Below are 27,889 nucleotides of genomic sequence, written 5' to 3'. Positions count from 1 at the left end.
TTCAGATAGCAATTTCAGAACCTTGCCCTGTGCACCTCAAGATAATTAGCAAGAGTTAACTGTATGATATTAGTTCAAGACTAACAGTGGCTAACATCTGTTGGATGCTTACGTGCAAAGCACTACTGTAGCTAACCAAGCAGGGACATAACCCTCCTGAGGCAGCTGCCACAACTGAAGCCCGTTTTACACACTAGAAATCTGGGGCCCAAAGTCACAGAGCTGCTAAATGGGGCCAAGTCAAGACTGGCATGGGGTACTTGGAAGTCTGACTACAAGGAAAAGCCAAGACTCTTCACAATTAGGGTTATGAAATCAAAAATTTACTTCTTTTTCCTAAATAGGGGAAAAGATGGTATTTTAAGCAGTAATTGTTCCACAAAATGCAGGTAGGGGGAGGAAAATGCCAGACCTTGTGTCCAGAGGCCATGCATCCAGGTCATAAAACATGACGTCACCACACAGCTGACCAGGAGTAACTGGGGTTACCCAATCTAGAGCTGAAGCAGACACATTAAGATGTTTTGATTTGCCAGATATTCTTTTAATGAGAATTATAAAAGACCAAAAACATATTTTTTTGCAAACTGTCTTTTTAAACAAATGATTTGCTTTTAATTACAAATACTGTGTATGACGATGCCTTTCTTTTGCAAAACCAATAAATACAAGAACAAATTTGAACATGTGATTTGTCTACAACATTTGGAAAACAAAACAAAACAAAACAAAAAACCAGCCTGATTTATATGAACCAGAATTTATTTCCTAACTTGTCAAGGTCTGAAGGTATGATTCAAAGCAAAGAAAAAGAGTGAACGGAGAAAGACCATCTCACAGTTGCTTTAGTTGCTTTTGATAATTGTTCTGACGTCACCTATTTTGGAATTCCTCTCTTCACAAAGCAAAACTGTTTCCGATGAACTGATGATTAATGGGGGGAAAGAAAATACGTATTTAACACAAACTTCACCATGAACGATTATGTTTATCAAAGACACTAACTTTAAAAAGGTACCAAAAAAAAAAAGGTGAAGAAAAACCTGAATTACAGAAAACAAAGTTTATTTAATGAAAAACTAAAATTAATAAAAATTAGCAAATACACACACACACACAGAAACACAGCAGCACTATGTATTGACTGACAAAAGGGGAAAAGCGGTGGTCTGAGACCACTCAGATGGCTTGTCAGTTAGGGAGAGACAGGCAGACAGACAGACACACACACACACACACACAAACAAAACAAAACAAAAAGCCCAACGTTTTTCAACATTACAATCAATCTACAACAAACACAAAATTCAGAATTATTTTACAATGCTTTTCTTAATACAAAAGATGCCCATGTTGGGTGTATATATATATTTTTTTCAGTGGTTTACTGTTGACTTATTTTTAAATATATTAGTGTTACTACATGCAACTGTTTCCTGTATTTAACAGCCTTCCTTTTTATTTACCTTCCTGTGTCTAGCTTCCACCTATCCAAAGAGTTTCATTTGGTAGGCAGATATGGCTGCCTTGCTCTCTGTGAAACTGAATGCAAGTTTTAAACACTGGCCATAAAAATGCCTGATTGCCATTTCAACACATGGAAATAGTTACATTGATGCCTAAATTACCATTTTCTGCAAAAAGCTGTGCGATGCTGGTGTCAAACACTAGGCAGTCACTATTCATAATGGCTGTCGCAATTCCCTCGTGAATAGACCGAGGAGTCGCTTCCCAAGTCAATCGCCGCCTATGACCATTTAGCTCAAGTCGATATGCAAAATTTTCAGCTTGCTTGCGTGTTCCTATCAGCTGTACAATTGCGAAGAACTGCTGGTGACCATCGTATTTTTCCTGTTTCTCCAAGACTAACATGAAGTGAAAGCCAAAACAGGACTGCATCATCACCCAGTCAACAGCACCAGGAAGATTAATGTCTGTCGCAAGGAAAACTATATCCTCTCCCTGTAGGGTTGTAATGGACTTGTGCTGATGCATCAGATGGGGCATGACGGCATCCAAAGAGCCCTGCCATTTACAGGAAGCACCAGGGCACGGACAGGAGTAAGGCCTAAACTCACAGAGCTCTTCATGGTCTGCTTTTTCTGTGTGTGGCAGAGTTATTTCACATCCAGAAGAGGCATATTTACAAGGGAAAAGTACTGAGTTGGCCACTTTCTCCATAGCCAAGTTGCGAATAGATCCCAGCGGGCCCCGGCAAGTGGGACAACACGTGAGCTTTGGGCGACAGTTGCTACAAACAAGATGGCCACTCTGACACTGAAGAATGGGTGGCAACACATAGTCAAAGCAGACCGGACACTCAAAGAGACTCGCCAAGTCATTGTTGGACGCAGTCGTGCCAGTCAGCGCAGGCACCCTCTGTGACGGCGGACACTTCGAGGTACCTGTAGGTAGTGCTGTAGCAGTCTGGCGGCTCATTTCTGCAATAAAAAAGAAAAATACAGTAAGTGCAGGCAGGAGAAAAACTACAAGTCAAACTTACTACATCAATCACTTCTAGAAACCAGAAATACTTTACATGCAAAATTTACTGTGAACAAAAGAATAAAGGGAAATAGGATTAAAACACAAAAATATACACAAAAAATATAAATAAAAGTAAATGTATGTTTTGTTACTAGCTACAGAGAGTTACAGTCAAGGCCTACAAGTCCACAAAAATGGAATTGAAAGGTAAGTTTATTTCTGTGCAAACAATGTTGAAATCCATGTATGAATCTTCAAAATGCTTGTGGAAATGTGTTAAAGAAAAAAACTAAACAAATTTTTAAAAATATACCCATACACTTACCTTTTATGTTCATTTTCCACAAACATTTCTGGAGTACCCTTATATGGTTCAAATGTAAAGTTTCATCTGCTTTGACATCAACAGTGAATGGTATATTTTGGAGAAGGGAGTAGGGAGCCACACGGGAAAGGACCTGCTACCATCTCATTATCTACTGAATCTTTTCCAAAACCATTATCATCAGCTAGATATTAACCTTGCTTCTTATTTAGCAGTGCCCACCTGAACAGTGAGGGGAAAAATGGAAGGCCATCCTCAAAAGCTATTAGTCTAAAGTGTAGACATAGTATGTCATTCTATACATCCATCAGTTATAACCTACAAGGGCCAGAGTCAGAAAAGAAGGTAGAAAGGAGGAGTAAGAACACCACTGTCAAACCCACCCCACGGGAGTGAGTGGGGGAGGGGTCAGCCCATAATGATTTCCCTGCACCCCAAAGCTCAGCAGTGTGGAGCTAACATTCACCAGCAGGATAACACTATTTAACAGGTAAATGCCATCTGAAAAAAAATGATCAACAAATCACTAACTAGTCACACTAAATCAAATGTAAACAAAACACTGTTTCTTTGCTGGGATATGACAGCAAAGGATATGTGTCTTAGGAATAACAAAAATATCCATCTGTTGATATTCTAAGATCATGTTCCCAATAAATATAATAAGCCATGTTTCTAAAGTTTAAGCCTAGGTTTAATGTTTTTCCCTCAATTATAACCAGGATTCTGTGGCAAAGAACGAAAAAAAAGTCAGTCACCAATGTGACCAAGTAAAATGCAATTTAGGTCCCAGATTACTGAAGTGGCTACCAACCTGACACACTTAAATGTGAGAACTAGCTGCAGGAAGAGAAAAAAACAGGATTAGTTCCCTTGTCACTAAAAAGGAGACAAAAGTAGCTCTGAATTGCAGTGTAACATGGCTCATCCGATAGAGGCAGAACATGAATCAATTCCCTCTGTGGCCCTGCGTAACCAGTTGATCTGTCCCACAAAAGTGCTCTCTTTAGAATGCATTTTCCCTGATTAGATTCTTTGTGCAAAGGAGCAACCATCCACTTTACATCACTTGTAAAACAATGGGCTTTAGCACTGCCAAAGCACCTCGTCTCTGTACACTGTCCTCTATAACGTCTATTTTATGCTGCTCATTCAAGTGAACATGATTGTAAAATAGTTCCTTGAACACCAAAGTCTTAAGCTATCAATGCCTTTCAAATTACTAAACCAAAACAGCTAACCACAAAAGGGCAGTGGATCCAGTTTGTATTTAACATAATGTAGCTACTAAGAAAACACTTCTGTTTATTCTACTTCTTAACCTAGAAACGTATCCTTACTATCAAGAGCTCAAGCTCACATTACAACATATCTTTATTTTGTAGAATGTAGAAATCACATTTTAATTCCTACTTAAAGTGTGTAAAACAAATGGAAGGCAGCCAGACATTTCCTGTGGATAGAGGCATCACGAGGCAGCAACTGCTAAAAGCTCCAAAGCTCCAACCAAGGGCGGAACCCAGACAGAGCTCCAACCAGAACAGGAATCCCCACCACACAGCAGCCCTGCAGCAGGAACCAAGGACTGCTCTGCACAAGTCTGATTTCAAAAGAAAAAGGTACAGCAGCCCAAATCAAACCTCTGAAAGGGTTACATGATGCCACAGCCTAAGCCAGTCAGCTTTCAGAATCACCACTTTAAAATTTGTTTCAGCAACCCACTCTTCATGCCAATACCTTTTCTCTTCCTTGTCCTACCAGCTGGTAAACATGTGAGCAAGACTCCCCTCCAGGAGTACAGGAAAGGTAGAGTGGGCTTTCCCGTCATGAGAAGTCAAGGCAGTGCATTGATTGTCCCCAAGAAGCCAAGACAATTTAACAGAAGCCCTTATGATCCAACACACAGGAGACTCCCTCCAATCCACATCCGAGGTCGGGCTCCATACATCCCAGCTGCTCACTTCTCAGAAGCACCACACTGGAGGCGGAGAAATGAAGCCTTTTTGCCCCAGGAGGTGACCACACTTCCCTTGAGAGCTCAAGTTCGCCTGGTCTCCAAAAATGGGAGCCATGGCCGAGCCGTCCCCCGCGGAGCCCTAAGCCTTCGGCTGTCTCCCAAGTTTGCCATCTCCAGATTCACTGGCTAGGCTCCTGCCATGAAGACCGGGGCTGCATCAGGATAGTCATCTGGAGTCCAATGCTGGGGGCAGGGGGCTGCCAGGGGCCGGATCTGGCTCCAGCTGGAGAAGCCAGCTCCCAGCCAGAGTGCCAAGGCTGGCCAAGGGCTCACCGCACCCAGGGCGGCGGCTGCCTAGCCACTGGAGTGGGGCGGGGCGCTCAGGGCGGGGCTCCGTCCCAAGCCCGGCCAGGCCCAGCCCAGGGCCATCCCACACTGGCAAGAAGCCCAGGGAGCTTCTACCGGGCTGTGGGAGGGCCCCCAGTTCCAAGCCATCATACTCTCAGCCTTGCCGCCAGTTTAATTTTTGGTTGAACCATATTTCTGTGTGTCAAAACAGTGGAAACCACAGTTTCTTATGGTTTCAATCTAACAGCTACACAGGTAGAAAGGAAACTACCACCAGACAAGAGCTCCTGGCATGCATCACACTTCCAAGGGAACTCACATTTTTATAGAGTAAAAGCACTCAATCATCTACAGTATTTGCCAGGCATGAACTACCAAATTCCAGTTAAAACTTATGTCTCCATTTCTAGCCCTGTCAGCAGCATACTTTAAAACTCCCCTTTCTGGGAGACTGCAATCAGAATGGTAAACATGCTTATGCCATATTAAACTCCTCTTCAAACTCCAAACTGGGATTGTATTCTCATCCCACTCTGGGAAAGCCGTCTTAAACAGACTCATTAAACTTAGAGTGGCTTGTTTTGTTTTTAAACAAGCATTACCCTTGCCCCAATAAAGTCCTGTGGGCCTCAGATTTGCATTGCATCAGCTACCACTTTCAGAGGTTTAACCTGTCATTACATCATGCCAAGGGCCACCTTTAAGCTTGGAAACAGCCGATGCGGAGAAGCAAGCTTAATTCAGTAAGTTGCACACTGCCCTCCTTTCCACAGCAAAGTTTAACTCTAATCACTTCCTCACCCTATTAATGTCCCATGTTCAGTCACCTCAACCTCATTTTAATTAGGCTACACAAAAACAGCAGGAACAGAAATTCAAGTATAACAGAAAGCAAGTACTGTCTGGGCCCACAATGTAAATTATTAGCACCTGTATTTTTTTACTTTCTTACTAGAAAGTAATTCTAGGTAGTTCTTCAGCTTTTACAGCAGGAGACTTCAAATATTTCAGGCACAGAAGCCTGTTCAAATAGAACACAGAAACTGAACACATAAACAAGTAAAGGGGAAGACAGACTATCCACAAGCAAAAAAAAAAAAAAAAATACTGTTCACTGCTCACCAAACCTGCAAAGGACTGTACAGAGCCCTGCAGTGCCGTCTGAATGCCAGTCACCTATGGAACAAACTCCTCCCCAACTGAGTCAGAACAGTAACGTGCAGTCCTGGAGTCGTGTGCAGTGGCACTCGAACCCAGGACCCATCACTTGCTTAGTAAAACAGTCCTAGCATAAAATGAGTTAAAGTGGTACATTACTTTAAATATTTAAGTGTATGCCCCAGACCTGAGCTAACTGCCTGAGATCCTCAATTGGAGAGACTAAGAACTTGCAGATTCCAAACACAGATGCCTTAGGCTTATAAAGGCCATCAATTGTCTGCCAACAACCAATCACCATTCAACTCAATTTTTTTTCATTCAACTAATTTTTAACACAACAAACTTTATTTCTCAACTAGGTAAAACAATGTTTACATTATTTCACACATAGCTAAATACATCATGAAAACTACATTTCCCTAAGTTCACAGCTTCCAAAAATCTACTTACCAAAAACCTACAACTCAGCAAGAGTGCACCATCACCCACATCATCTCAAGCGTAGACTGCTACAGTATTGGATGGCAGGCCAGTGCTGAGGTACGGTGAGGCAAGCCACCGTCTCTGACTCCAGCACTGCACATGAGCGCAGACTCCAGCCCTGGCCTCTTCACTTCCAACCAGGTGTTTGGGCCCTTGCCATCCACCTGAGAAATCGGATGGAGTTCCAGCTCCTGGCTTCAGCCCAGCCTAGCCCCAGCTGTCATGGTCATTTGGGTTTTGAACCAGCAGACGGAATATCTGCGTCTGTATGTATTTCCCGAACTTCTTTTCAAATAAATCAATTTTAAAAATTTAAATAGATGTTCACCAAATCAAAACATTTCTTTTTAAAACAATTTATCTTTTAGAGAGAAAAATCTTCTATCCAACAGCTAGGCTGGGCCAGGCTGAAGTCATGAACCAGGAACTCTATCCAGGTCTCCCATGTGGGTGTGTGGGCCCAAACACTTGGGTCACCTGCTGCTGCTTTCCAAGATGCATAAACATGAAGCCATCAAGGTGGAGCATCTGGGACACAAACGGGTGCCCATACAAGATGCTGGCATCACAGGTGGCAGCCTCACCTCCCAACCACCTGGGAGAGCAGGATAAAATTCTGGGTTCCTGGCTTCAGCCTGGCCTAACCACAACACCATGTCTTAAATCAGAACTTTTTCATTTCATGGCTATTTAACTGTTGAATTGCAACATTAACATACTGCAAGTGGAAGAACATAAATGAAACTGAATTATTTATCTCACATTTTAAGAGGGAACAAAGGGAATACGAAAGAAGAAAGACAGAGGGAGTCAAGGAAAGCAGAAAGTTTTCCAACTCTTACACATGAACAGCCCAAACTGAGCCAGCCGAAGTCAGGAGCCTGAATTCAAGGACTGTCTCTTGGGTACAGGGCTCCATCACGTGTGACCTCACCACTTGCTATCTCTTACGCTGCACACGAGTAAAACCAGCAAAGCAAGAATTTGGACACAGGCTTTCCCCAGAGAACAGCCTTCCCAAGTGGAGCTTCAACTGCTAGACCCAATGCCTTTCCCTAAACTTCTTGATTCCATGAGCAACTTTTGCTCCCCTTCACGAACACTTATAAAAGTTTAAAATTGAGTATGTAAATTTTGTAACAATTACTGTAAACCTAGTTACAAATAGAGTATTTGTAATAATAATATTAAAAAGCTACACACTGAGCAAACCTTTGAATTAGTTATTTGTGGTAGAATACTAGCAGTTTTCAGCTGGATTTCCTTCAAAAGGACAAAAAACTGCTTTTTTAAAGATTAGCCTGGAGCTAGCATTGTAGAACAGCAAGTTAAGCTGCTGCCAACATTACATAAGGGCACCAGATCATGTCCCAGCTACACTACTTCCAATCCAGCTCCTTGTTAATGGCCAGGGAAAAGCAACAGAAGATGTTCGGGTCCGTCTCCCACATGGGAGACCTGGAGGAAGTTCCTGACTCCTGGCCTCAGCCTGGCCTAGCCTCAGCCGTTGCAGCCATTTGGGGAAGAACTCAGAGATGGAAGGATCTGTCTCTCCCATGCTCTCTGTAACTCTGCCTTTCAAATAACCTTCTTTGAAATTTAAAAAGTTAGAGCTTTTCTTTTTCCCAGAATATCTTTCTGCAAAAAGGTGCTTTCTACATTTGACATTATGATGGGTATATCTACCATTTGTTTCAGTTAGACATTGCACGTATTTTGACATTCTGTTGCTTCCCACCCAGGGAGCTGGGTCACAGTCCCCTGCTGCACCTCTATCCAAGTGCCCGGGGTTTGAGTCTTGACTCCAGTTTCCTTCTGATGCAGACCCTGCAAAGCAGCAGCGAGGGCACAAACAGGTGGGTCCTCGCTACATACTCGGGTAGAACTGGGCTTTTATTCCTGGCTCCCAACTTCAGTATGGCCCAGTCCTACCAACTGAGAAATTAGTGAGTGAGCTTATGTGTGTTATGTATGGGAGCTGTCTGCTTAAGAAAAAAAAAAAAGTAAAAAACAACCAATGCCAATAGCTTAAAAACTCAAAAGCACAAAGTGAAATCATATTATGAAATAAGGCAAAATTTTTTTTCTTAAAAATTCACTTATTTTGAAAGAAAGTGACAAAGATCTCCATCCACCAGCTCACTCCCCAAATGGCCACAACAGAAGTAGATGAGTGCTGATCTCTGAGTTCCCAGCCTAGGCTGTGGTGGTTAACTGATCAGTGAGCCAGGAGACAGATCCCAAGCTGTGGTGGTTAACTGATCAGTTAACCAGTAGACAGAAGCTTGTTTGCTTGCTCTTTCTGGCTCTATCATTCTACCTTTCTTTCTAAGATTTTGTCTATTTTTATTGGAAAGGCAGGTTTACAGAAAGATCTTCCATCCACTGGTTCATTCCCCAAATGGCTGCAATGGCTGGAACTAGTTCATCCGAAGTCAGGAGCCTCTTTCAGGTCTCAAGGCTTTGGGGTCATTTTCCACTGCTTTTCCAGAACATGAAACTGTGGGGATATGGGCTCTTGAAGAGGATTAGCCTGTTGAGCTACCATGCCAGCCCCTATTAACCTGCTGTTCAAATAAACAAATAAAAAAAAAAATCAGGCATTGATATGTAGTTAGGGTTTGAGAATCGGATTGTCTCTGGAAACAGAGAGAAGCCTGCCTAAGAGAAGGTAAGAGAAACCCCAACAGTTAATGACTTCAGGGGTTATTAAAGGAAGAGTTAGCCCTACACTGCAATGGATCTCAAACTTTATATGCTTATTAATTACCTAAACATCTTTTACTGCGGATTCTGACTTAGTAAAAAACGAAAGTCTACATATTTTCTTTTTTTAGCAAGTTCTCAGGTATGGTCAATGCTGCAGGTTCACACGGAGGCCCATGAAGAAAAACATGCCAGACGGAAATCAGGAAAGGAAACCAGAAGTCAAGGGAAGACAGGAATTTCAGGGGAAGACATTCAACTCCCACATGCAGCACTAACATAAACTACGACTGGTTTTCATTACATTCTCCAGAGAATTTGCAATATCCCTAAAGAAGTACAGGAGCAAGGCAATATGCAGACATGTCCAACCATCAAAGAACAATTGGGAACCCTGAGAAAGAAATCAGATCAAGTAGTGAATCAAGGTAAGCCATTCAGCAATGACGATCTTGGTGGGGCCCATATTGTGCCAGGAACACTGGCATCCCAATATGACTGCCAGCTGAGAGCCCGAGCTGCTCCACTTCCAATCCAACTTCCTGCTAAATGTGCCTAGGGAACAGCAGGAAGATGGTCCAAATACCTGGATCCATAATACCATGTGGAAGATCCAGTTGGGAGTTTCAAGGTTCCTGGCTTACGCCAGGGCTACCCAGGTCTGTTACAGTCTACTTTTAAGCACTAACCAGGAGATAGAAGATCCCCTCTGTCTCTCCCTCACACTGTGTAACTCTGCCTTTCAAATAAATAACCTGAAAAAAGAAGAAATGGTGAGATTGGCACAAAAGGATTAAGCCTATGACTCCATAAACTTATAATTACAAATGAGAATGCAAACATTATAAACCCTGCAAGATAATATTAGGATTTATAGTAAATCTATGTTTAGCCTTTACCCTGTCCCCTGCTGCACAGCTCCTCCACCTGTGTCAAGTGAGAGTGCTTTTCCTTACACTGACACATGACTAAGTGCTGGGGACTCCTGGATGACCTCAGCATGGGTGCTACTTGCCATAACAAACCTTGTCATTAAGGAGTTTGACCTTTCACTCGTGTCTTCACTCCATCTCAGGTTTTTGAGCCATCTAGCAACAATCAAACTTAAGGAGTACTAACAGCTTCAATTTTTAGCCCATCAGAATTAGAATTCCGAGTTATAAAACTGTTCAAAACATTTGGGGCTTTTCTCCACAAAATACCTCTTTGTAATAAGGGTGATTTCTACATATATTTTACAGAAGCAGTTTACAAACCTTGTAATCAGTAGGAGGGAGTAGGGGAGGGAAGTCTTGGTGGAACTGAGTGTTCTAAGCTGTGGGATCTAACTCCATGGAGACAGAACCGAACCACAGGATACCTGTGTCTACTCACTGCTGAGAGCAGAAGAAATCCCCCACAGAGCTGATGTCGGTCATCATGATGTGATGTGCTGACAGTAACTGGAGTCAGTTTTTCCCTACCATATATAGAACTAAATAAATAACAAAAAACTGTATCGTTAAAGAAGTAATCGAAATGTTGGCACACTCCCAGCTTCAGTAAGGAAGCCAGCTGGAATCAGGAGGTGACCAGTGACCTCTGGAAAGTAAACCTGGAGACACTGTCAAACGGAAGCCAGATTTTAAGAAGCTGAAGAAGATGCTACATGTTAGTAACACCTAATTTAAGTTTATTCATTTAAAAGGCAGAGACAAACTTTTTAGTGTCTGGAGACTTTTGTAATAGTGGCTGCCAAAACTACAGCCCACAGTCCAGCTGCCTATTTTTGTAAACAGTACAGAGTATAGTTCTGCCCATTCATTGATATACTGACTACTTTCATGCTACAAACACAGAAATTAATATGAAAGAAAAAATTCGGCTTTACTTGTTAAAACTGAGAACCCTAACAGCAGGCACGAGGTGCAGCTCCTATGGCATTCCATATCCAAGTTCTTGGGTTTGGGTCTCAGCTCTGCTTCCAATTCTAGCTTCCTGCTAATGTGTACCCTGGAAGCTACGGGAAGCAGCTCTAGCAGTTAGGATGCTATTACCGACTTAGGAGACACAGAAACCTCTGGGCTCCAAGCTTTCGCCTGCCCCAGCCATAGTTGTTGAGGGCACTTGAGAAGCAAGCTAATAGATGATGACTGAACTTGAACTCTCTCCTCCCTCTACCTTTCAGATAAAATAAAAATACATTTAAACAACTTAGGGCCTGACACAGTAGTCTAGTGGCTAAAGTCTTTGCCTTGAACATGCCAGGATCCCATATAGGTGCTGGTTCTAATCCCAGCAGCCCAGCTTCCCATCCAGCTCCCTGCTTGTGGCCTGGGAAAGCAGTTGAGGATAGCCCAAAGCTTTGGGACCCTGCACCCCTGTGGGAGACCTGGAAGAGGCTCAGGGCTCTTGGCTTTAGATTATCTCAGCACTGGCCGTTGCAGCCACTTGGGGAGTGCATCAGCAGATAGAAGATCTTCCTCTCCGTCTCTCTTCCTCTCTTCGTAAAAATAAATGAATCTTTAAAAAAAATTTTTAACTTAAGGACACCAAGAGCTTTTATGCAGTCTGTGTGTGCTTTTAAAAGCTCCTATTCATAGGAAGGGTCCAGTGTGATGGTTCATTTGGCTAATCAGCTCCCCACAGACCGAGTAGCCAATTGGGCTTTTCTTACATTTACTAACACACAACTAAATTTTATGGTAATCTAAAACTTTCTGCAACATATCTGAAATTAAATTAAATTACTGAAATTATGTCAATATGATCATAACACAAACACTAATGCAGCAATATAATAAGCTCCAACATTCAAGTAAAAGCATCCAAATATTGGGGACAGAGTTGTGGTATAGGAGGTAAAGCTGTTGTGCAAGCATCCCATATGGGAACAGGTTCATGTCCCAGCTATGCCAATCAGCTTCCTGCTAATGCAGCTGGGAAAGCAGCACTTGATGGCCTAAGCCCTTGGGCCACAGGTACCAGGTGTGACTCCTGACAGACACTCCTGACTCCTGGCTTGTGAGGCCCAGCTCCAGCCATCTGGACATCTGGCAAGTGAATCAATGGATGCATTTGTCTTTCCCTTCCTAATTCTGCCTTTCAAATAAACAAATAAATCTAATAAGGAAAGAAAAATCCAAATGCTAACTATCTATTCAGTTATGTGTAGCCAAGTTCGAATACAACTGTTTACTACCCCGATTATTTAATATTCTCTCAAAATTTGAAAATAAAATATTCTAATAACATGCTTGCTTACTGCATCTTGGCACTGAGCTGTCAGGAAAATCTCACAAAATATTGTGTATCTTTTTATACTGTGACACAGAGCTAGCTTTTCAACTTGATATTCTGACAAGTACATTTAAGCAGCTGTATGTAATGCACTCATAACAAAAGTACAGATCGAAACAGCTAGTGACCCACAAACAGTGATACCGTAGACTAAACATAAAAGACCATGCTGCTTGAGACAGACGAAATTAAAGGGATGGGTAAAAACTCATCCTAGAGGGGCTAATATTTTACCACTGAAGTCTCCTAATTAGTTAAAAAATAAAATAGTAGCAAAGTAATGGTACTTAAGAGAAATAAATAATGTATGAAAAAATCATGGAAGCTTACTAAAATTATATTCAGTTGAAAGTTGCAAACCATGTCTACATAAGATTTACTTCACATTTCTCTGTAAGAATGCTTTACCCTGTCTTTATTAACCTAAAAAAGATTCGCACATTCCGAACCATCTGAATCCACCTGTCAATCGTGTAACTGAATGCCCAATTCATTTAAAAATGCATATTTATTTTCATTGGAAAGGCACATGCACAAAGGACAGAAAGACAAAATCTTCCGTCCACTGGTTCATCCCCAAAATACCATAATGGCCAGGGCTCAGCTGATCCAAAGCCAGGACCCGGGAAATTCTTCCCACTCTCCCACGAGGGTGACAAGGTCCCAAGGCTTTGGACCATCTTCCATTGCTTTTCCAGGCCACAAATAGGGAGCTGGATAGGAAACAGAGCAACCTGGGAACGAACTTGCGCCCATTTGGGCTTCTGGTGCTTGGAAGTAGAGGATCAGCCAACTGAGCCATCGTGCTGGCCACACCCCCATTCATTTTTATGATCACACTGGCTTCAGTCTGAGAATTACAGTACTCTATATGGCAGGCTAAACAGAAACGCTGAGATGAACCACACACATAAATCTGTGAGACAAAGCTCAAATGACATTATGATTCTTAATGAAGCACTTATACACTGGTGGAAAAATGCATCACATAACGAACATATGATAGCCAACAATTTAAGTACGCTTAACTCAAAAAGAATCTGCAGAGTTAATAGCTAATTCCACAACTTAATAATTCCTTAATTATTTCAACACTTGAATGTGGCAGCCAGCACCCAATACTTCAACACATCAGTACAATCTCAACAACTAACAACTCTGTTTTTAAAAAACTTGGAAGTCTGGACACAGGACAAAGCAACAGATCTTTTGCTGTTTTTGCTGTCTGTCACTCCCCGCTCCTCCCGCTCCTGTCTTCCCACACCTGGGCCTGGGCGCCACCTATGCGGCTCTGCTCTCCCGCTCCGCTCCTGTCTTCCCACACCCGGGCCTGGGCGCCACCCACGCGGCTCTGCTCTCCCAACCACCTCTTTTCCTCCCACAGAAGGTAATGCTTCCTAACTGGACACAACCCACTCATGTTTAGCTACTGCTGTCCACACCTGGAAGATTTTTGCCAGCTTCAAAGATACATCTCCAAATAGTGTCTGACACACTGTACAGACTCAATAATTTGCTGAATAAAAGGGCTTTTATTCTTGAATAGTAACATTCAACGTTACAAAGCAATAGAGCAATGCTTTTTAAAATCCTCAAAAAAATTATCCTCAAATTCTACACCCAAATTATCCTTGAAAAAAACATGTTGAAAGCAGAATTAACACTGTGAGGTTTGAAAATGTTTTCTTCTCTGGATAGTTCTCAGGGAGAGTCTGGTGGATAAGCTTTTCAAGCACAAGTGGAAGAAGCAAGAAAGGGAAGATGAGGTATTACATTAAACAGACTAAACCCAGGAGTAAGGGACAAGAAAAACTGGTGACAACTTTACACTAGAGGAAAAAGGCAGTTAACAAGCAACTTGAACTTACACACAAGTGACAAGAAATGTGGATTAGCCTAGGGGGCGTGGTGGTGGTACAGAGTCAAGGTCAGTGTAGTCATGCAATTTAAGCTAGCTAGCTTTTTTGGGAAAGCAGCTTGGACTCCCAAGTATTCTACTCCCTATTCCATTCCCTGATAACACTCCTGGTAAAGCAGCAGCAGGATGCCCAGCTATGTGGATCCCTGCTGCCACATGGAAGACCTAAATGGAGTGTCAGGTCCTGGCCTCAGCCTGGCCCAGTCCAACCCCATTTGGGGAACGAACCAGTGGATGGAAGATCTCTTTATCTCTGCCCATGGCCCACTGACACCCCTGCCCAACACCGCCATTATGCCTTTCAAACAAATCTGAAGAGTATAGTACATCAGTTGTAATAAGAAAAAAAAAATACAGAGAAGTAATCTGTTTACTACATAAATGGCCCAAAAAAGGAGTAACTTGGACAGTCACCATATCAATACAAAATTGTGATGTTGCTAAAACAGAAGAAAAAGCATAGGACAGGAGGAATACACACATGTGAAGGGAGCAGGAAGAGATCAATTCCTAACAGGAATCTAAAAAAAAGCCTAAAACTGGAACCTAAAAGTAGCAACGGAAGCAGCATTTTATTGCAGACAAAGATGAATGCAAAAGCAACCAACCAGAAGAGAGAAAATAGTTGCTTCTGGATTTGGATATCTGCTAAGAAATAGGCACAAGGGGTTTGTACATCAATATTAAAAACAAAGCCTTGTAAAAACTACTCGGTTCTGACTACATATGCATATAAAAAATTTAGTTCCAAAATTTGGAATGAGAACTGTCACAGATTGCTTTCCTTAGTAAGGAAATGACATACCAAAATTTGTTTTCAAAAACTTGATTCAAAGTGATTGGCAAAGATTGGGGGAAAACAGACTCTACACTTCTGGGATATGATCTGGCAGTGTGAATCAAAATTCAAAAGCGATTATACAATACACTCTTTGACCCAGTAGTTTTTCTCCAAGAATCGTCTGCTTCACATACGCTGGCAAAGGTACATACAAGTATTTGAAAACCTACAGCAACCTGTCTGTAGGAGCAAATAAACTGACAGCCTTATCTTAAGAGTGGTTAGATTATGGAATGATAAACAGAATGTTATGCTGCCAGGAGCTGACACTCCATTCAGGTCTTCCATGTGGATGCAGGGAAACAAACACCTAAGCATCCATCTACTGCTTTAGTGGGTTCATTAGCAGGCAATGGGATCGAAGCAGAGCACCCAGGACTCGAATGGGCATCCATACGAGATGTTGGCTCCGCAAACAGCAGTGTAACACGATTTGCCACAACGCAAACCACTGCCTTTTTTCCTTCTTCTTCTTTTAAGTACAACAGACCTATACACTGACCCATTTATATACAAATAAGAATCCACTGTTTAAACAAATGGAGGAACCCAGCCCCCTGTGTAAGACCTGGCAAAGTGGCACAGGATGGCTCAAGTCCCCGGGCACTTGGACCCAATGGGAGGCCTGGAAGTGAATCCTGGCTGCTGACTTGCTCAGCCCTGCCTCTCCTTCTCTTTGTAAATCTGCCTTTCAAATAAAAATAAATCTTTATCTGAGTGGAGGAAAAAACATGCCACAGAACAAATACATTACAATCCCATTTTTGTTCAAAGCGAAAACAGGTAGGAAGAAACATGCACAAACATACACAAACATACTTATATTTGGCTCATGCATACAGAAAATAATAGAATCCAAAGTGCAGCATATGGCTTCCAGTTTCAAGCAGTATTAGAGAGGGGCAGAGATCAAGTTTAGATCCAGAAGCCACAGAAGGGAGAGCGCACTACTAAGCTACAGGCACAAAGTACCAACAAATCCAGGACACAAAGATTTAATTAAGCAGAAGCTTTTCAACATTTGCAATTACAAGGTTCAAGGACACATCATTACTGACTAGTAGTAATCATTTAATGGGAAAATATTACAAGGATTTAATTCAGATCAAAGAAATGAACTTTAGGGAGTAGTATTGTGGGTGCCTGGGAAAGTAGCCAGAGCACCTGGGCTACCTGACACCCCAGACGGAGTTCTTGTCTGCTGGCTTCAGCCCCACTCCCTCCTGGCTATTTCTGCCATTTGGAAGATCTTGGACTTGTTCAACTAAGAATAAATCTTGAAGGAAGCAAGGACGGAAAGAAGGAAGGGAGGGAGGGAGGAAGAGAGGAAAGGAGGGAAAGGAAGAAAAAAGAAACTGATTCTAGTATTTATGGCTAACTTGAAATCACTAAAAAACTTCTCAGTGCATGTCTTCATATTTCAATGCTTTTATACCAAGCAACTGCTGATGACTTACTACAAAATAAACATGAAGATTTTATCAACTGCTTTCACTTTTTTCTTAAATTCTTTTTAATGCAAGTATATTTTAAGAATGCAAACCTGTTCACAAGTTATGTATTTCAGACATTTTATAAAAACCTTACATTTAGTAAACCTTTTAATAGCCACACAAAAAAGTTAATCTGATTGCCCCCCCCAACCAAACATGTCCTACAGAAATTATATCCACGCTGACAGAATGTCCAAAGCTGTCTCTAACAAATATATACCAGGGTCCTGAAAAATCTTCAAAGTAAAGCTACCTCACCTACCAAAACTGAGCTGTGATCAAATTCAAAGCAGCAAAAGGTGAATAAAGGTAGGAAGGAAAGGCTTTTAGTCCTTAAGACTCAGTCAACCCTTCTGGAAAGGCAGGTTTTACAAGAGGACAGATCTCCCACCTACCGGTTCATCCCCCAAAGGGCTGCACCAGCAAGAGCTGAGCCTACCAGCAGCCAGGAGCCAAATGATACTTGTGGGTCTCATTTGAGTGCAGGTTCTCAAGGCTCTGAGCCATCCTCCAATGCTTCCTCAGGCTCTAAGCAGGGAGCTGGATGGGAGGTGAAGCAGTAGAGAGCCCATGTGGGATCAGCACTTGAAGGTAGAGGATTAGCCAGTTACACCATTGTGCCAGCCCTCAGAAAGGTTTTTTTTTTTTAAAAGATTTATTTATTTTTATTGGAATGTCAGATTTACAGAAAAGGATAGACAGAAACATCTTCCAATTGCTGGTTCACTCCCCAAGTGGCCACAATGTCCAGAGTTGAGCTGATCTGAAGTCAAGGGCTTCTTCTGGGTCTCCTACACAGGTACAGGGTTCCAAGGCTTTGGCCCGTCCTCAACTAATTTCCCAGGCCACAAGCAGGGAGCTGGAAGGGAAGTGCAGCAGCCAGAATACAAACCACTGAGCATATGGAATCTCAGTGAGTGCAAGGCCAAGGACTTTAGCCACTAGGCTACCAAGCCAGGACCCCAGCAAGGCTTTTTAAGAAGAACTAGACTTCATTTAATTACTGAGACAATTTTTGCAAAGAAAAGCTACTGTATTCACCATTTCAATGTATCACTAGCTGAGCTTATCCACAGCACAGCACTAAATAACTGAGGATGTGGTATCTGTCAAGGAAGCATTCCATTTTTTCCATTCAGCTTCCTGCTAATGAGCACCCTGGAAGACAAGTGCAGCTCAGCCGGTCAGGTCCCTAACAAGCTATGTGGGAGGCCCAGATGAAGCTCCTCGGTCCTGGTTTCAGTCAGCCAAGTACTGGCCAATGTGGGCATTTGAAAGGCAAATCAATGCTTGGAACATCTATTCCTATCTTTCCACCTTTCAAATAAATATAAAAACAAGCAGAAATACACTGTAATACTAATACCTCCTGTAACATTCAAGCCAGTCCTTAAATTCTTCAAATTATTTTTTTAATTATTTTTATTCAAAAGGCAGAGTTACAGAGAAAAGACAAAGTGATCTTTCATCTGCTGGCTCCCTCCCCCAAATGGCCATAACAGCTGGAGCTGAGCCAGTCCAAAGCCAGGAACATCCCACAGGGAAGCAGGAGCACAGCAGTTGTTCCGTATTCTCCTGCTTTCCCAGGCCATTAGTGGGATAAGGGCCCAGTGCAGTAGCCTAGTGGCTTAAGTCTTTGCCTTGCACGTGGAGGGATCCCATATGGCTGCTGGTTCGTGACCCAGAGGCCCAGCTTTCCAACCACCTCCCTGCTTGTGGCCTGGGAAGGCAGCCGAGGGCGGTCCAGAGACTTGGGATCCTGCACCTGGCTTCTGACAGGTCCAGCTCCAGCCGTTGCGGCCACTTGGGAAGTGAATCAGAGGATGTTGTATCTTCTCTGTCTCTCCTCTTCTTTGTATATATCTCACTTTTCCCCCCAAAAAAACATATGAACCTTAAAAAAAAATGGGACACACCTACCACAGGCACCACAGCTTAACTTGCTCTGCCATGGCACTGGCTCCAAGTCTTAACATTTTTAAAGAATCGTTTCTCAATGGCTTGATATAGATTAATTCCCCAAAGTTTTTCTAATTCCTTCCACCTGCTCAAGTCCCCCGTTCACATAAGGCAAACAAAAATGAACAAGCAAAACATAAATTTTATTTTACAAATAAAATTTACATTACTGGGCAAACTCAAACCTAATAAAAGGTGTTAGTATCATTTGGGCCATATCCTATCTCATTCAAGTTCTTGAATATTTAACAACAAAAAAAAAATCAATATACATGTACTGAGACAAACTCAAGAGCTAGGAATCTCACGAACATGTGTCCCAGTTACATACAACGCAAAAACAGACAAAACACCTACGGTATTGAAGCTAAGGGGCGGTTTCCTGGGGAGGGTGAGGGCATTATTAGAAGGCGACAAAAGGAAGCTTCTTTGCAGTTAGATTCTATTTCTTGATCCAAGAGCTGATTACAACACTGGGATCTATTTGTGAAGTTATAAAGCTGCATAAAAAGACTAAGCCCTTTTGTCTAAGTGTTCTGCTGTTAACAAGTCTACACTTATGAAGGGGAAATCCATCATCACTGCTTTATATATTCTCTGGGCAACCAGGGGTCCTCATTAGCTGGGGACTCTCAGCACTTCTGCTCTCCCTCCTCACGCTTCCTGTTGCTCAGCCTCCCAGCTTTTCACACCTCTACTCTGAAACTCACTAACTCTAATCCAACAAATGGCTCCATCTTCTGCTTCTTCAGAAAACCCAATAGAGGCCACTGATGCCACTACCTTATCTAGCCACCAGTAAGTGTAGGAGCTAACTTGAGAACAGGAGCAGCAGCCCCACACGTGGGCACTGTCCTGAGACTTCACATGCCTTCCATTAATAACCCTTGCATCAACACCTTGCTCAAATTCCCTCTAACATGCAAACATGCACTCATTATTTCCCTGCTACACTCTGCACCACCACACCCCCAACTTTCCTTTTCCCTCACAAAATCATCTACACCTCAAATGCGACATATCACAACTTTAAATTACACTGCTACTCTTTTGTCTCATTACTCCTTTCCACCTTGCTAAGTAGCACAATGAGCCACAGTTGCTCAAGCCAGAAACCTAATTTCCTTTTCTCACTGCTCATATCTAATCTATCAGCAGGTCCTATTAATTCTGTAGGCAAAACATATTTCAAATCCATTCAATTTTCTTCATCTTCACTGCCACCAACATGAATCCAGGTCACAATCAACTACTGCCAGATTGAAGAAATAGCTGCTAACCAATCAAGTCTCTCAACAGCAATCCTGAATAGGTGGATTATATCATCCCCTTAATTAGAACCTTGAGTCGGCCAGTGCTAAGAACTCACCTTCCCTGCTTTGAGCCTACAGGCTCCCCTGCCCACGGCTCTCCCTCCCCTCCAGACCTGCAACAGTACAGCTTCACTCCTAACTCAACAGCCTTCTCCACCAGGCGGTTCCTTCAAACTGGGATGCTTCCCCTCCTCCTTTAAAGGGCTGGCATCTTTATCCTTTTATCTTGCTTTAAATGTCACCACTTCAGACAGCTAGTCTCTTTCCCACACCCACTTTCTACTTCAGCACCTTTTGACTCCTTTTTATAGTAAATATCACAGTTTATAATCCTGTTTCTTTCCTCACTATAAGTATAATTGGTAATATTTAGAGAACTCATTTAACAATTTTTAAAACTAAGTACTTTCTATATACTTGGCAATGTGCTTTTTAGGAATTTTCAAGTCACAAACAGCTAGCAAGTGATAAGACCAAGGGACAGACCCACCGCCAATTCTTAACACCTTGTCCCCCTGGGCCCAGCGTAATGACTTGGTGGCTAAATCCTCACCTTGCAACCACCAGGATCCCATATGGGCACTGGTTAGTGCCCAGGCTGGTCTACTTCCACCCAGCTCCCTGCCTGTGGCATGGGAAAGCAATCAAGGACGGCCCAAAGCCTTGAGACCCTACACCCTGTGAAGGACCGGGATAAAGCTCCGGGCTCCTGGCTTTGGATCGGCTCAGCTCTGGCCACTGCAGCCACTTGGGGAGTAAACCAGCAGGTGGAAGATATTCCTGTCTCTCCTCCTTTCTGTAAATCTGTTTTTCCAAGAAAAATAAATAAATCTTAAAAAAAAAAAAAAAAGAGCTGGTCCTTCTAACCACTCACTGCCACTGTAGCAAGTGGACATTGTAGGCTGGAGGCAGAACATCAATATACTTAGCTGTTCAAAGTGTCCGGGTAATCTGCAAAGTAGCACAGATAAATGTTTGAGACTAAATACAATGAAGAAAGGCAAAAGGTACAGTGTGCAAGGAACAAAATCCAGTTTGAACAGGTAGGGGAAAGAGGAAATGCTGCAGATAAGGCTGGAAAAGTATGTTAAGGACAGTGTGAAGCTATTAATTACTAAGTCATTCATAAGTATTTACTGAGCACCAACTATGTGCCAAGAATAGTCCCAAAACTCTAGAAAACAAAGGTGACCAAGTCCTTACAGAAATCACAGCCTATCTGGAGAGACAGAAAATCAAAGAAAAATTATACTTCAGGAAAATGTTACAGTGGAGCCAAACAGTACTGTGAGAACACTGATGGCATTCAATTCAATGTGCGTGAGGGGGAGGGAGGTGCAAGGTGAGCTGCTCAGTCTGAGAGGATAAAGCTGAGCAGGAAGGGAGAAGCTTAATAGGAAGAGAGGACCTCGCACGGACACAGTCAGATGTGGTTCCAAAGTAACACAAGGGACCAGATCAGGAGGGGACATAAAAATAAGCACATATTTCACCAGACCGAGAACTTGGGACTTTACCCTGAGGGTTTCTGTCAGGCTCACCTACTGGAAAGGTCACTTGAACTCAGTACACATGACTGAGAGGCAGGAGCAGACCAATCAGAAGAGAAGGATTAAACATGGGAGCGCGCGAAGCAATGCCAGCTTGGGACACTTACAAAAACCATACCTAACAAAGGACTATATGAAAAAGAACATTAGAAAACAATTCTCTTCAAAATCAGGCCAGAGATCTTAGACACTTCAAAAATACAGAGATGCCAAATAGCATGAAAAAATGCTCAATAGGGAAATGTAAACTAAAAACACTAAGATACCAATATGCATCTATGAGAGTAGCCAAATCCTAGAACACTAACACCAAATGCTGGTAAAAGGGTGTGTAGCAAACAGACTCTCATTCATTCCTGGCAGGAATGCAAAATGGTACAGCCATTTTGGAAGACAGTTTGGCAGTTTGTTACAAAACTAAACTTACCCTTAGCATATGATTTAGCTATCACATTCCTTGGTATTTACTCAAAGGAGTCAAAAACCCGCCGACCACACAAAACCCTGCACATGGATGTGTAAAAGCTTTTGTCACAATTGCCAAAACCTGAGTGCAACCAACATGTCTTTGAGTAGGCAGGTCAATCTATGGTTCTCCTAGACAAAAGGAATATTATTCTGTGTTAAAAAGAAATGAGCTATGAAGCCATGAAAAGGCACAACGGGAAATCAAAACACAGAGTATAAAGTTAAAGCACAGGGCTTGGGTCGCCCGGCCTGGGTCCTGGGGCCTGCCTGTGAGGTGGGTGCTGGGTTTATGAGCCCCAGGGGTGGGGGACCTGGTGGACCTTGGGTCTCATGGCCGGGGTCCTGGGGCCCGCCTATTAGGTGGGTGTCGGGTTCATGAATCCCAGGGGGTGGGGAATCAGGCAGGCCTTGAGATGCCTGGCCTGGCTCTTTGGACACGCCGGCAAGAACATTTCCTACTTAATGAAAAAGGCAGAGCAGTGGACACAGGTCCTGTTGGAAAAGCAGACTATGGCAGCTCATTTGGTGCTGTAGCAGAAGAGCAGAACTGGAAAACTACCCTGAAACAATCGATGACAGCAAAGAAACCTCAGTGAATGGAGCCAGTGGACACCGGGAGGGTGACATCAGCCTCGGTCGGTGACACAGCAGCATTTCAGAACCGTCCAAACCACGTGGACAGAACCCTCGGAGCATGTACACATTGAGACCCTGGGTTGATATGAGGAAGAGGTTCCTCATCCCTGGGTACTGGGAAGTGTGGAAAGTCATGAGTGGTTTCCCCCTTTGTTTCTCCCCTTCCCCTAGAAACAAGAAAAAATAGCAAATTTGGAAGCAATGAATTCACCCAATTTTCCCTAAACCTCGATCCTTCCCACCCTGACCAACCATGTAATCCTAAAAAATATAATTTTTATTAAAAATTTAAAAATAAAGTGAAAGCAGCCAATGTGAGAAGGCACATAGTATAGTTTCGACCATGAGACATACTGGAAAGGCAAAAAGCATAGTGAAAGTAAAGACGAATGGTTTGCAGAAGGCACCTGGTATACCATTTCAGACATGGCCACCCCACACTGCAGTGACTGGTTTTGAGTTTCAGTTCTGCTCCAAAATCCACCTTACTGCTAATTCACACCCTGGGAGGGCATGGCTAATGGCTTTGGATCCCACAACCACCGTGGAGACACAGACTGGCAGCTGGTTTTGGCCTAGTCCACCCCTGACCACTGGGAGTACTTGGGAAGTGAATCAATGGGTGGGAAAGCTGTCTTCGAATTCAATACATTTTGAAGCCCTCTTTTAAATAAACTTTGAGGCCCGGCGCAGCGGCTAAAATCCATGCCTTGCACACGCTGAGATCCCATTTGGGCACGGTTCTAATCCTGGAGGCCAAACTTCCCATCCAGCTCCCTGCTTGTGGCCTGAGAAAGCAGTGAAGGGCGGCCCAAAGCCCTGGGAGACCAAGAGGAAGTTTCTGGCTCCTGGCTTCGGATCGGTGCAGCACCGGCCATTGCAGTCGCTTGGGGAGTGAATCATTGGACAGAAGATCTTCCTCTCTGTCTCTTCTCTCTGTATATCTGCCTTTCCAATAAAAATAAAATAAATCTTTAAAAAAAAAAACTTTGAACAAAAAGGCTTAAAATCTTTTTTAAAGATTTTTTTTTTTGAATTGGAAAGTCAGATTTACAAAGAGAAGGAAAGACAGATTTTCCATCCCTTGGTTCACTTCACAAACGGCAGCAACAGTTGGAGCTGAGCCAATCGGAAGCCAGGAACCCGAAGCTTTTTCCGGGTCTCTCACACGCAAGTGCAGGGTCCCAAAGCTTTGGGCCATCCTCTATTGCTTTCCCAGGTCACAAGCAGGGAGCTGCATGGGAAGTGAAGCAGCTGGGATATGAACTGACATCCACATGGGATCCTGGTGCATGCAAGGTGAAGACTTTAGCCACTAGGCTATTGCACCAGGTATTCTTGTGAAGAGAAAATTTCATCCTCACTTGTATTTTTATTGAGAGCATAGGCAGTTGGGGTCTTCACACAGCTTTTATTCAATGTCTGCAGCAAAATTTAAGCATTTTACAAGGTACATATGAAAATTCCATAGTCATAAAATAACTGCAACAGATCTCTTATAGCTAAAAAAAAAAACCAATATTTTAAAAGCTACATAAGTCAACAGATTCAAAGCAAATTTTAAGCAGTCACCCAACACATGACAGTTACTTTTGAAACCATTATTAGGATCTGTTCAAAACATCCAGTTCACTAAAATAAAATAAAAATAATTCACTGTTTCATACTACTGTAACTCCAATTAATTGTTTTAAAATTAGATATTTATTGTTCTATAACAATTCTGCAAGAATTTCAAGATATTAAGAGATACTGAGATATAAACAATATGAATTGAACTATATCTGTTTCTGTTCTTACTTGCATAGCAGAGTAACCACTCCCGGATGCTGTCATGCCTCTAAGCGTCAGGCTGGTGCCTCAGCTGCTCCACTTCAGATCCCACTCCTTGCTAATGCACTTGGGAAAGTATTTAGCCGGCCTGTCACCCTGAGGCGAGACCCTGCTGAAGGGCCCGGCGCCTGATTTCTACCAGGCCCAGCTGCAACTCCAGCCACTGCGGCCATCTGAGGAGCCAACTAGCTACTGAAGCTCGCTCGCTAAAACCCTGCCTTTCAAATAAATAAGTCTTAAGAAAAATACCTCAGATATTTAATTATAATGTTTCTGAAATATGCTAGAAATGTGCCAAAAGGATCATTTAAACCAACCTAATACATGAAGAAAATAATGACAAAGCAAACTTAGGGGGGACAAATGGATATAAAGGAAATTAACATATCTCAATTTAAAGGTTCTTTTTTATTTCATGAAGAATTCCACAACCATTTGTGTAATCCGCATTAAGTCTCAGAATCTACCTATCACCAAGTTTTCTTATGAGCCAACCAATCCTCTCCATGGGCCCTGGAATCATACCTCCCTGATAAAATCACCAGGCCGCTGTATCTCCCACTACATGGCACCCAGCTCTTCAGTGAGAGACGGTGACACGGTAGATACCTAACACGCAGCTCAAGAAACTCAGCGTCCCATTTGCCAAGCGCCCTAGCTCAAACCCCTGAAAGTCACTCAACCCTTTGATCTAAAATCGCCAAATGGAAATCACATTTGAATCAACCTGATCAAATCTGAGACCACCCAGGATCCAGCCAATTCAAAGTCCCTCAAGCTCCGATTTCAAAACATCCCTAGAAACGCCCAAAATGCCATCGCCTCAAAAAAGCCTGTCAATTCCTCTGCTAAATCTCTTGCCGTTCCTTTTACAACAAAATACAGAAGAAAAAAAAACCCCAGCGCCGATGAGTTACAGCCTGGTTTTCAACACACCCATCCCGCCAAGGGAACGTGGTGGGGTTGCTCAGCCACACTTGGCAGCGCCACCGACTCTCCACCAACACTGTCCCCGAGGAAAAGGCAGCCCAGGGCAGGTATCCAAGGTCGCAAACCAGGAAGCCCAGCAGGCAGAGCCTGAGCACAAACCCTCCACTAACTCAGGACCTGACAATGTTCCCCTGACACTCGCTTATCACACGGCGGCCAACGTCCAGCCACGGGCAGGCAGGTCCCTGTCCCACATCCCGGGGCACGGCTTCTCTGACAAGTCAGCCACACTATCTGATTTTCCTAACACGCCAGCTGCACTTGTCTGAATGTCATCCCCATTCTTCCAGGAACGGGCGGGCACAACAACAACAAAAAAACCAAGCCTAGGCATCCCTGTGGCCGAGGCCACGCACACTCCTAAGTTAGAAAGCCGGTAGAGTCGAGAAAGAACCTCCAACTACGCGGCATAGGAAGCCCAGGAGGGAAAAAAAAAAAAAATAATCAGGACTGTCAGAAAAATCTAGAACTGCCCCGGCCGGCCGTTCGGGAACTCTCCCGTCTCTCTAAACAAGGGAGGAGGCTGCTTTCTGGCCACTGCACAATGAAGCCTCCGGCCGCGCGGCCGGTCACCGCCGGCGACGGGCTCTCCCGCCGGGGTCGGGCGGCCCCCGGGCGCAGGCCAAGGACGCGCCGCGGGGACGGCCCGGAGGGCAGGGCCGGCCGCTGCCCGCACTCAGCTGACCTCCGCCATGTTGGCCGCACACCCCGGGACCCTCCACAACAAAGGGCGGCACGAGGGCGCGGGGCGCGCCGGGCGCCTCCCCTGCCCGGGCCCGCCTCCCCGGCGTGCGGGGGCCGGGTCGCCGCCGCCGCCGCCGCCGCCGCCGAGGCCCTTCCCCGAGCCCAGGCCCGGTGGCGCCGGCCCGACTCCCACCTCCACGGGGACCGGGCATTCGGGGCCGGCCGGCCGGGCCGGCAGGGGAGGGGCGGGGGGCGGCGCTCGGCCCGGCCTCCTCCTCGGGCTCGGGCCGAGACAAAGACGCCGCGGCCCCGGGGACCGCCCGCGCCCCGGCCGCCCGCCGCCCGCCGCCATTATCGGGTGCGGGAACCCTCCTCCCGGTGAGCCCCCCTCGCCGCCGCGGCTCCTCCCTCCTCCGAGCCGGGCCCCACTTACCTGTGGGCGGAGAGCGCGCCTCGGACCCCAGTCCCGGCTCAAACGCGCCCCGTCGCCAACGCCCGCCACCGCGGGCAGAGCCGCCGTCCCTTCCCCGCGCTGAGACACACCGGACAGCCTAGGCCGCCGCCGCCGCCACCACCGCTCGAGAGCGCGCCCCGCAACGGCCGCCCCGGCTCCCCCCTTGGCCGCCGCCGCCGCCGCCGCTTCGCGCGTCCTCGAGCGCGCCGCGCGCCCCCGCTAAATACCACACACTGCGGCGGCCGCCATGAGGAGGCGCGGCCCCGCGCGCTGGGAGCCGGAGGGGCGGGGCTTCCCGCGGGCGCGCAGGCGCAGAGGCCCTGGCGCGAGCGGCAGCTGCGCGCGCCGGCGGCGTGCTGCCGGGCTCCCCCGCTGGCGGCCGGCGCTCGCGCTCCCACGTTCCCGGGGCCGTCGTGCTGGACAGCTCACGGCCGACACGCGCCGGTGCGACCCCTTCTTCTCCCCCAGCCTGCGAGTTGGCGACAGACGGGCGCATGCTTGGCGTGGGGTTGGGTGGGGGACGGGGTGGGACTGTTGGCTCCGCGCCTCCCCGTCTCGGGGCTTTGTTCCCCGGCCTGAGGGGGGTCGTCCCGCGCGCCCCGCCGGAATGCGAGCGCGGGGTCTGCCAGCCGCCGCCCTGGTCGCGCTGCCGGTTGCTATTTATGGCCGCTTGTGTGTTTTGTTTGCTGTGTTCGCGCGGGGCGGCCAGCTGACACCCTCGGTTCGTGCAGCCCTTCAGCAAGGGAAGCGCCTCCAAGGCTTTAACGCTAAAACGTGGGTGTGTGCTGCGTTCTCACTCTCCAGAAAGTCCTCTTTTGGGGGACTCTGCATTCCTCCTCTTTACATAAAAGAGAAAGGAAAACGTCAAGAAGTCACCACCAGTGTCAGAAACATTGACAAATCCTGACTGTGTTTCTGGGTGAGATGTGCAGAACTGGTATTGTGCGTGAAAACAGAAATGGTACTTTTTGTCCGAGTTTAGAAGTCAGGAACTGGCCTCCTGC

General features: G+C 44.8%; 1 protein-coding gene across 3 annotated transcripts; it reads right to left on the bottom strand.

The window, feature by feature from the left end:
- Positions 1–448: 448 nt before the first annotated feature.
- Positions 449–27,048, bottom strand: SIAH1 (siah E3 ubiquitin protein ligase 1). 3 transcript variants are annotated; one of them, XM_058674114.1, is made up of 2 exons: positions 26,865–27,048; positions 449–2,441 (listed from the first exon to the last, which is right to left on the bottom strand). In XM_058674114.1, exon 2 carries the CDS (start codon positions 2,437–2,439, stop codon positions 1,591–1,593), a length of 849 nt encoding a protein of 282 aa, XP_058530097.1. In that variant the 5' UTR covers positions 2,440–2,441; positions 26,865–27,048; the 3' UTR covers positions 449–1,590. The 3 variants fall into 3 exon arrangements, with proteins under 3 accessions (XP_058530097.1, XP_058530098.1, XP_004583886.1); XM_058674115.1 differs by lacking the exon at positions 26,865–27,048 and adding an exon at positions 10,724–10,883; XM_004583829.4 differs by lacking the exon at positions 26,865–27,048 and adding an exon at positions 4,550–5,199.
- Positions 27,049–27,889: the final 841 nt, after the last annotated feature.

The sequence above is a fragment of the Ochotona princeps genome, chromosome 16 (genome assembly GCF_030435755.1).
Source record: "Ochotona princeps isolate mOchPri1 chromosome 16, mOchPri1.hap1, whole genome shotgun sequence".
NCBI classification, from domain to species: Eukaryota; Metazoa; Chordata; class Mammalia; order Lagomorpha; family Ochotonidae; genus Ochotona; species Ochotona princeps.
Note: the sequence above shows the minus strand (reverse complement) of the source record. Positions and strands in the feature narration are given on the sequence as shown.

Excerpts from the sequence above, each read along its gene's own strand:
- SIAH1 (XM_004583829.4), bottom strand. The coding sequence starts at position 4,640 with ATGACGGGAAAGCCCACTCTACCTTTCCTGTACTCCTGGAGGGGAGTC. Across the intron at positions 2,442-4,549 it reads TAGGACAAGGAAGAGAAAAG|AAATGAGCCGCCAGACTGCT; the intron begins GTATTGGCATGA and ends TTTTTATTGCAG.